The following is a 10,949-nucleotide window of genomic DNA, read 5'->3' as shown; positions in this document are numbered from 1 at the left end:
CTCGATTTAAGGCTTAAACTGTCAGTTCTTGTATGGAACTGACAGGACTTAAGACCACTTAAACCTAGATTAAAAATCCTGCAAGTGGACGTTATTGTTTTTGTTATTATCTTTGTTATTTCGGATAAATATTCTACGCTAATTCTACAAGCAAGACTATACTAACTATTTACTTTTGACGCTAATGCAATCTGGCCGATTGAATATTACTAACAAAATGAATTAACAAAAAATTATGTATTATAGATAACATTCATCCATCAGCAGTGTAAACAATTCGGTAAGAACTCGTGTAATTAGTTCTGCTACTCGCCCATAGATGGCGCTACTAAACACAGTTACGTGTGCTTGTTGTTGTGGATACTACATTGCGCGAGCAGTTTAACAGCCCTCTATTGTTATGTGTAACTAAATGAGGGCTAGATTTTATTTAGTTTCGCTGAAGTTCACTAGATGGAGTAACCAGAAAATAAGTTAAAAATAAACTTCAAAACAATACCTACATTGTCCTTTTGGTCAAAGAGTCTGGGTTAAGGTGATGGTTGCATCACGCTTGACGTTATTCTATTCTTAAGTTATGTCGCCAACATCAGAAGCGCAATATATGCCAAGGGGAAGCTCATTATGACACAGTAAGTTTTTAAACTCCTTGTAAAGGCATACAATACAAAATTAAACGAAAACATTTCATAAAGCGGGAGTAGTTAATAGATAGCAGAAATACTTTCAGCTTGATAACAATAATATTTTTTTGTAGCTGCACTTACAAACAAATCAAACACGGCCATCACAATACCGGCGACCCCGCAATCCAATAAAGACTATAGCAAGAAGACCCTCGCAATTTGTCACACCATTTACCATTTACACAGCACACATACGCGCCAGTTAGCCTGACCATAAACGTCCACACCCTCAGTATTTCCTATTATCACCCACCGAACAAACCCAGAGCAACTAGACCCTCACCAACCACCACAGCGCACTCTATCTTAAACGAACCCAGTCTAGTGCGAGCGGAGCTGAGATCAAGTTATATTGGCTGTCGGTTTGTACCTATGGGCAGGTGACCACTCTGTCGATTGAATCGTAAAAGGTCTATTCTGCCATCACCCTCGACGGAGAACCCTCGTTTGCCCGCAATATATTCAGTTCCTCCCTTTTTCGGAGGAAAATTCCACTAAGATTGTGTAACATGTTTTGTATGCGTTTTAAAATAGTTTCGCTGGAGAAATCTTTTCCAAGCAGTGCTAGAACGCCAATCGGTTCCATTTAAAACGCGCTCAACTTATTATGGCAGTAAATATAATATGAGATGAACTGGAAGACTAAAATCTTGAAATTAGTGTTCAGAATCAAGAGTTTGATAACCAGAAAGAACAATAAAAGAAACGAGATGAAAAGACGCAGGGAATCAGTGGCTTCCGTCTACAGAAAGACGACGAAGTTCTAGTCGTCTAATACTGCGTTTCTGATGAAGAAAATGCCCAACAAAAGATACCGATTGTTGACAAAGAAGGATGAATTTGGACAGAGCGAAGACCAAAACGAAAACAGAGAAGAATTGACAGAAGACGATAATGATTTCGGTGAAAGAGACTTAGATTACTATCTCGGAGTGAGAACAAAAGAAACTTACTGGAGGGATCCTGAAGGAAAAGAACAGATTAGAAAAGACTTCCTTGTCTACCATTGCGGAGTAACTGTAGAAGAATACGAGAAACTTTATAAAAAGACCGTCCCGAAGTTAACATACGTCGCGCAACCAAGATTGAAGCAAGTGCCTTTCCGGATTCACAGGAAGAAACGGAACAGCCAATTGAAAAGAGAAGGAGAATCGTGGTGTGAGAAAACAGGGATCTTTAAGCTTTTTATTAGAAGAGAGAGTGAATATTCCACTTCATCGGATAGTTACAGCGAATGTGAATCAGATGACAAAGGGAATGAGACAAAAGATTTTATTAGCGTTATGACTAAGGGCTTTAGTTCTTTGAGTCTCGGAGACAATGAGGTATATTAGTGAACAAAGATGGGTTGAGTTGTTTGTTGCATTGTTTTAATATTGTTTTCCTTGTCCGCAGGGTGTCCGGATAAAGGAGGTGTCGGAGGGCCGGCCGTGTGATAACTGTCCGGAACTTTGCCCGGGCTTCATTCAACATGCTTGGAGGTGAGTTTTCTTATTTGATTTCTATTTTCTAGTCTTTGAATTGTGGAACTGAAATTGAGGTCCCCTAAGAATATTTTTTGTGGCTGAGTAACTACATCGGGTAAACTTTTTAATAATGCAATGGAAGCATATTGAATATTTTTTCCTGTTTAAATATTTAGTATTGAAATCACGACGGAATTCTACAATATTACCGTTCTTGAAATACTTAAACATTTTTCTTTCTTCGTGTAGTCGTACACAGCTTTACACTACACAACCGTTTTAATATTCATAATTATCCTTTTAATACTATAAATTCTTAACCGATATAAATATTAAAAACGTGAAAGTTTGTGAATGTACATTTGTTGCTCTAGCACGGTTGCACGTTAAACCAGATTATTATGTATGTATGTATGTAGGTACCTAGCTAGATGTTTGCTAGATATTCCCACATAGTTGAAATGTATAGTCAACGTCATAAATAAGTGATCACTTTTGTGCCTTGTCATTTTAGCGTCATGTTTGAAAAGCCATACGAAATTGTCTACCGACTGAAAGCGACAAAGTACAAAAGTGATCACTTATTTATGACGGAACGAGTACTACGTAAAACGTCGGAATCGTAACAGGTAAGTTTAGAAACATGAAATTTCGATCGGTAGTTCTTCTTACAATGGAAGTAAAAAACACGTTGTAATTTTTCTAAATTCGTATGGGAATCCAGTAATATGCTAGAATTTAAAATCAAATGCTAGGCCTAACGATTCTTGAGCGAAGCCTCGAGTAAAGGCTAGTGTAGACACATTCTTACATTATAAATGCGAATATATGTTTGTTTGACGGTTTCACGCCCAAACTACTCAACCGATAGTTTTCAAATTTGGCATAGAGATAGTTTGACACCCTGAAAAGGACATAGGAGGGTCAATATTCAACGCCCTTGATGCGTTTTTTTCGTCATTAACGATGCGGCAAGTATTATAATAAGACGAATCCAATGACGTATCATTTATTAAAATCGGTTCAGCCGTTGAGTAGTTACGAGAAGACATAGGAATAGACATACATACATACATACGCGTCAAACACATAACCCTCCTTCTTCGCAGTCGGGTAAAAAACATGACGATGCTCAGCGTTAAATGTTTATGAAAACTAAAGACAATACCGATACTAAATCTAGCGTGATGCACTGTAAAATTTAAATAATAAAAAAAGACATAACAAACAAACGAATTACGAATTTTTGGACTAATAAACATGGGACGGTAATGACGTTTGACCACCCAGTCATAACGCTTGAATAACTATATAGCTCCCGCGATAATAAGTTCTTCGCAGTCGATTTCGCGGGAAACAGCTATTATGTATATCTAGGTGAGTTCTACGGAAGTGGACATGAACACTGACACTGACGCCAGAGCGACCTAGACCCGGAAATTTATAGTCTTCTCAGTATCGTCTAATGCACGCATACAAACTACTTACGTTAGTTAAGTGGCTAGTTAATTGAATTGCTTTAACAAAGAAGAGATATTTTGTTTTGGAACCAAACCGCAAAATACCCCTAGCTCCCCGTACATCTTATATAACCAGCACTGGTAGGGTTCAAATTTCCTAACTTATTTAGGTGATGTCGCTTCGCACCTCCTAACTTCTTCTCGTCGTATAGATAGTGCCAATATTGTAACACCACTGTAATGACTCACATTCAAGCAATAAACGTTTCACTCATTCATTCATTCATTCATTCATTCACGAGAGTGGAAGTGAATGATTACACACACAGCTACAATAAATTTAAAAGTTCAAAAAACTCGACTGCTTAAAAAATACTAAAAAGAAGGAAACAAGTCTAGTGGGCTAGAACTTTGTTAATAATAATAATAAATTCATTTATTTCGGGCAACTTGGCCCATACAATAAATACCTTACAGACTAACATACATATTTATAGTCAATAATATTTAAAACTAATTACGGCGTAAGTAGCTAACTTAAAGTTCAACAGTCGGGACCCATTAGGTAAGAATTTTTGAGCGTCACGATTAAAAATGACTGTTGAACTTTAACTTAGCTACTTATCAAAGTTCTAGCCCACTAGACTTGTTTTCTTCTTTTTAGTATTTTTTAAGGCAGTCGGGTTTTTTAATTTTTTTAATTTATTGTTTTATTTCACAGTTTTCTATGAAAATGGTATATTAAAACGTTTATAACCTATATGTATTTAGAATGGGCTAATTAATAGCTTTCATTTGATACCCCACTCGATAGGTTTGAATAAAAATCATTTTTTGAAAACTTACAATTTGGCGCCAAAAATCAGCCATTTTGATTTTTTGAGAATTTCATGTACCTACCCAGTGTCACTCGCGTCATTAAGACGAATCCAATGACGTAACTTTATCAAAATCGGTTCAGCCGTTGAGTAGTTACGAGAGGACATAGGAATAGACATACATACATACGCGTCAAACACATAACCCTCCTTCTTCGCAGTCGGGTAAAAAGAACTGATTGCACAAAAGGAGAATGAATATTAATGAGGTAATGTTAAAATCCTGCTGTCATTACACGACATGTTGTAGCTGTGTGTGTGTAATCATTCACTTCAACTCTCGTGGCACTACCTATACGGTATAGGCTATACCTAATGTTCCGGCCCCTAAATTGAGAGTCATCATCATCATCATCATATCAGCCATAGGAAGTCCACTGTTAGACATAGGCCTCCCCCATAGACCTCCAGTTGCCTCGGTTGGAAGCGGCTTGCATCCACCGTGAACCCGCGACTTTAACCAGTAGGTACCGTTAGTATAAGTTTTCGGTTACAAAATACGTCTCGATCACGTTCGCATTAAAATCTCAATTTATATGGAAACACGAACAGCGCCTCTAGCGGAACGTTTGCGATGTTCGTGTTTCCATACAAATTGAGATTTTAGCGCGTACGCGATCGAGACGTATTTTGTAACCGAAAACTTACCTACACTAAGGGCACCGGTCATGCACTGTACTGCGCGTGGCCGACACGCATTTGGCAAGTTTTTCACATCACAACACAGCAATATTGAGTTACGCTCACTGTTCGTAATTTAACCAAATAATACTTACTCATAGTAAATATTGCCATTAATAAAACCGTTGTGACTGTAGGTTACATAATTACATCCCTAACAAATGCAATTAAAATCAAATTCATTTAACGCCTCCCACTTTCAAACAAACAAGTCTGTTCCTTTATCGCCAACTGACCGACGGGTCACCCTGATAACTTATCAATTTCATTCACAACAAACTTACACAACCGGTGATCAAATCAGTAACTCTTAAACACTCATACGAAAACACGCCTGTTTTTACACACTAGCGCTTAAGTCAACGGCAAAGATAAAATGGTAAGTCCGAACGCGTTTAAAATCGATAAAAGACGAGGAAAATAATCAGCCTTGTATGTACGAGGCCTAAGGTCATCGGCGCATGCGACGAATTCGCCACTGGCACACGAGACAGCGCGCACGGCGGTCGCTTACAACAAAAAAAAAACTTAAAATTGGAACAATGTGTCTCTCGTTGAAACAATTGGAGTGGGCGGAGGTACGTCGCCGCTTATTAGGAGAGAAAGAGCCAACGACAAAGAAGTTTCAGAAATTCCCTTCGCGAGAAAGGAATTTCGCTGTGCGGAGGAAGAAGACAAACAATAACAATACGAGGTTCCACGAACACTGTGAGGATTGCGCGAGGATTGCCGAGAGAGAGAATAGGTGATCGAAGGAGAAGTGAAATGTGGAAGTGATCAAGTTAGGTGATGAAACTGTGACCACAGTGACGCTATGTGAGCTGTGTCTCTTCCATTGTGGATTCATAATAACGTTGATTCTGATTTACGACTGGTTTCAATTGAAACAGACATACGTGACTTAACATCGTGTTTTTATCAGTGGTGTTACGTTAATGGGTGAATTGTAAATTTATTCGTTATCTCTAATTCATGTTTGACTTTGATTCCGAGCAAAAACAAACTGTTTGTCAATAATCGTCCAGTTGCCAGAACCGGTATAGATCAGGTTTTTATCTTATTGCTAAGCTAACTTATAAAGAACTATTTGAGAATTCTTTGCGTTTATATCTCTAGTGATTTGCTCTGTTTATACAATTACAAATATGACTATATATCGCTCATAACCTTTGTTATTATTGACTAGTATATACCTACTGTATGTAATTTAAGAACAATGTAGCTTTACATTAGTAAAAGATATATGAGTAAAGTGTTCCCTATTTTTTATTAATATTTAAGTTAAATGGTAATTTAGTTAACCACAAAAAGACTTCGAGATATGCTAAAAAAATTAAGCTACCTAAGTACTACTTTATGAGGGTGGGTCATAATTCAAATGTTTATTTTATTTGATTTTAGTAAAGAAAAACTAACATATTTTGGCGGCAAAATATGTAAGCTATAAACAAAGTTTCATTGATGTTTCACCAAAGTTTTATTTTTTGCCGCTGAACTGTCGTATTAAGTCATACTTTACCTGTACTATTTACGGGGCTCATTTTTTGTTGACATGGTAGATCCTGTTACAGTTTCCAGGTTATCTAGTAGAAGCACTGGACTTCTAAACAATAATGGGAAATGGCATCCAATTCTACAGCCTATATAACAAAATGTGATCACGAAAATCGAGGTGGTTGAAACCCTCGAATAATGCCCGGGTCTAGAACATCCTTTTGGTCCTTTTCTAATTTAGAGTGTGCAAAAGGGACCCATGTCTTATGTTCGAAGCGATCGCTAGGCATCTCTACAGCAATAATGTTTTATGCTCGAACTGTCTCGAGTCGTATTTTTTGCTCAATTAAGATTGCAAAGCATTGGAAAGTTTATCGTGATATTATGAAGCAGCGTGATATAATGTCTACATTAAACAAGAAGATAGGTATGTAATAGTGTAGTTTTCTATTAGCGATAGATTTTTTTAAATTGGCACTTACAAAGTTGTCCTATTTATTATTACATTATTATAGAAGTAGACTAGTATATTACTTATCTTTGGTAGAAATTTTAAATTGCCGTATCGAAGCCGTAATCAAGATATTATTGTAGTATCTATTATACGAGTACCTACTTGAAAAAATAATACTCAAGAAGAAATGTTGCTACAGCACTTATACTTCTTATAAATCAAATGTGATATAAATATTAAAAGTTAAAACTCATATTGTCTTTTCAATATGCTGAGATGAATTATTATACACTGTCTTGATAACCTTTCCTTGTGCTAGCCAGCAACATGTAAATAAAAATTATTATCAAAGACATACATAATATTAATTTGACCTGCTAAAAATATGACTAAACTTTGGCGTAAAGACGTAGCTAGTTTGAAGGTGTCATTATAAATAGCAAGGTACAAAGCTGTGCCACTTAGTTTACAGTGACCGTACTCGATAGCGACGGCGTAAATTATCTGTAGAGGCGCTGTACCCCTAGTGTAATTTTTCCGTTACAAAATACGTCTCGACCGCGTTCGCGTAAAATCTCAATTTGTATGGAAACACGAACATCGCAAACGTTCCGCTAGAGGCGCTGTTCGTGTTTCCATACAAATTGAGATTTTGAAGCGAACGCGATTGAGACGTATTTTGTAACCGAAAACTTACGCTAAGGGCACTGTACAATTCTCCATACAAATAATTTAAACCGTCGCTATCGAGTACGGTCACTGTGACCTCTTGGTAGTGGTACCTACTGTAGTTCATTGATATGAGCTTCCGTTCGTCTAATTTATACTACTTACTATCTGGGCGTAGTAACCCTAGTGAAAATAGATAAACATTCAGTCACGACTACGTTGGATCCGTGTAGAATCTGGGGGGCTACTACGAAATTCTAAAATCGAAGTTCGTATCATACCGTCCCTCTCACTCTGGTATTAAATAATACATATAACCGTCAGCGGGACGTCGAGATACCAAGTTCCAATTTTGCACTTCGTATATACTCATAGGGCATTCGGTCAACAGTCAGCTTGTCATCATAGTTCACTTACAATTTTACATTTATAACTCTAAACCCAGCAGTTTTATTTTGAGATTTTATCCCGGTCCCATGGGAATATCGGAAGACACACAGACACACACGTGCGTGTGTGCGTGCGTGTGTACACTGTACACACACAGACTTTCACATCCTACTAGGAAAAGTGCAGTTTTCGAGGGAATAGGTGCCGCGTATAGACCCGGCGGATGAGATTTCAAGATTTTATCCCGATCAAGTGGGAATATCGGAGTAAAAAGTAGCCTAGAAGATATTCCAGATGTCTAGCTATCTACATACCTACCAAATTTCATCCAAATCAGTCAGTATTAGCGTGAAGAAGTAACAACCCCCCCCCCCCTTGCCCTTGGCTTTGACTCTATATAGTACCAAATCAAATTGGGAACGGTTGTTTATAAGGCAACGTCAATAATGACCACAATGTAATTTTGAGAATACCCACGGGAATTTAGTAAAATGCTGGAATTATAAAGTATTTATTAAGATAGAAATAAATCAAAACGCAGAAATAATACTAAATTTTACAAACTAAATTAAAAACTAAACTATATCTAAAAAAGGCCCCTGCGGCATTGTGCCGAAGATGCTGGCAGCATTTCCTCGTTGAATCGCTAGGCTAATTCTTTGAGCGAGGTAGCTGCCAGCTCTTCGGTCCCCGGTGGCGTCGATAAGCCTCTTAGAAATCTCTTTGAAGAGGCTTGTGCTCCTGGGCCCCACGGACCAAGGGTCTCGACACCGAAAGGGACGAAATTATATTCGGCGCCGAGACTATATTTGCTTATTTTCGCGGTTTCGGCTGCCTCTGCAGCGGCTGCTGCCCTTGTGGAGGTCCGGTGGAGATGCGACGGGGCTAGTGTGTCTACGCAGGTAGCATCCCACACCAGGACCATTCCCATACTCCACGGGATCAAAGACATGGAATTTAGTAAAATGCTGGAATTTCAATTCAACTGCTGGATCTTATGATTTACGCGTTTATAATATTAGTACAATAAAGAATAAGAATAGTGTGACTAAGTATATAATTTCTACCCGGCTATATATTATGCTATTTATCCTGCTAATGATAAAGGTGTCCCACATAGGCCGAAACGCATCTAACTGGCCGTAATTGACCCCTATCTCACCTGATGTTAAGTGCAGATGAGGCCAAAGGCACTGGTTCAGTAACAGCCAATTCACTCTAGCCCTGAAGAGCCTTAGATTGTATTGTATTGTGTGTGTGTATTGTGACCGAAAAAATACACTAAGGGCACAGTTCGCATTATGAACGATGAAGCAAACCGCTTCGTCGCTTTTATCTGCTCCTTATTATATATATACCTTAACTAGCTCCAAAGGCAGTCGATTTATGGAACCCTCGTTATAGCTTGTATGGAGCCCTATAGGATTCCGTAATGGCGCCAGTTTTATGAGGAAGGGTGCGGTTAATTGCTTGTTAATTGACAGAGGCGTTAATCTGGTAATATGGTGAGGGACAGGTATTATACAGAGGTTGAGTGGAAAATCACGAAACTAAAGCTACTACGGAACACGTGTAAGCGGGACGGATTTTGAGATCGAAAAGTCATTGAGCAACGAAGCTGGCTGACTAAAAATGCCTTTTATGACATGTCAGAATATAATAATAATAATGATTTAATTCTAATTTAAGTTTTATATTTTAATTTGAATTTTTAAACTTGATTTAATTTTTGATTGCCTTGATTATTTCTTGTATGATTGCATTTTACATAATTAGTTATTATTTTTTTATTTCAATGGAATGATTAATATCAATTGTATTTTATTGTTAATTCGATTGGCTTCGGCTGCATTTTAAATTGTATAATAAATTGTAATAATGATTTTATATACTAAAATATTTGACATGTAAAATTTTTAATTTTATGAATAAATGAATATGAATATGAAGAAGCGCAATAAAGGGAAAATAAACGTATAAGCGGCCGACTCGTCTAAAGGATATTTGTTTTTAAACCTCTATTTTGGGGACCTCTAGTGGAGGCCCCGCGTTATGTTAGAGTCTAACATCTGGTAGCATGGTGAACGGTTGTGTTGCTCTGAAGATGAGCTCTGGTTGAGTTCGAAACGCGTCAGTTTAGTGTAGTGGTGGTGATAGATGGGTTTGTGTGATTTGTGTGTACCATCAGCCAAATATGTGGTCTACCACCCTAAAGTTGATAATCGTTTGCATGTCATAAAACAATAATGCCAATAGACGTGTCTGTCAACTTGAAAGCTCGACTTTAGCGACATATTCATTTGATAGGATCTTGTTTAAAAATTGATAGACCACTTATTTGGCTGATTGTACTTACAGTGTGGGTAGAGGAACTGCATGCACACAGATTTCTTGCATAAACTTCGCTATCATAAGGTCGCGGGTGAGCAAAGTAATTGTTTTAGTTCATTGATATGGACCTCCGCAAAGTAACGTCCGATACAATAATTTATTTCAAAAGTAAATAATAAATTTGTACATAAATTACAAAAACCCAAAGGAGCCCGGACTCGAACTAACGACCCCTATGCTGGAGAAGTCATAGGCCAACCACTAAGCTATCACGACTTTTAAAGAATATTTAACGGTAGTTTTCCATAATCACAAAATGTTTTTAAGTTAGTACGTTTCAATTTCCTGCAAAACTTCAGTGTATATCTTCTCGGAGGCAGTGGCGTAGCGTAGTGGGTGCGGTCCGCCCCGGACGGCAATTTTGAGGGGGCGGCAAAATT

At 37.7% G+C, this 10,949-nt stretch overlaps 1 protein-coding gene across 1 annotated transcript in view; it reads left to right on the top strand.

The window, feature by feature from the left end:
* The window catches only part of Lmpt (four and a half LIM domains protein limpet), a 241,741-nt gene that overhangs the window by 85,739 nt on the left and 145,053 nt on the right, over nt 1-10,949 (top strand). The window contains exon 2 of the mRNA XM_074095660.1: nt 2,082-2,167. Coding sequence (XP_073951761.1) covers nt 2,082-2,167 — 86 coding nt within the window. The remainder of the gene's footprint in view (nt 1-2,081; nt 2,168-10,949) is intronic.

This window comes from Choristoneura fumiferana, chromosome 12, assembly GCF_025370935.1.
Source record: "Choristoneura fumiferana chromosome 12, NRCan_CFum_1, whole genome shotgun sequence".
Lineage (NCBI taxonomy): Eukaryota > Metazoa > Arthropoda > Insecta > Lepidoptera > Tortricidae > Choristoneura > Choristoneura fumiferana.
This window is presented reverse-complemented; position numbering and strand designations above follow the sequence as displayed.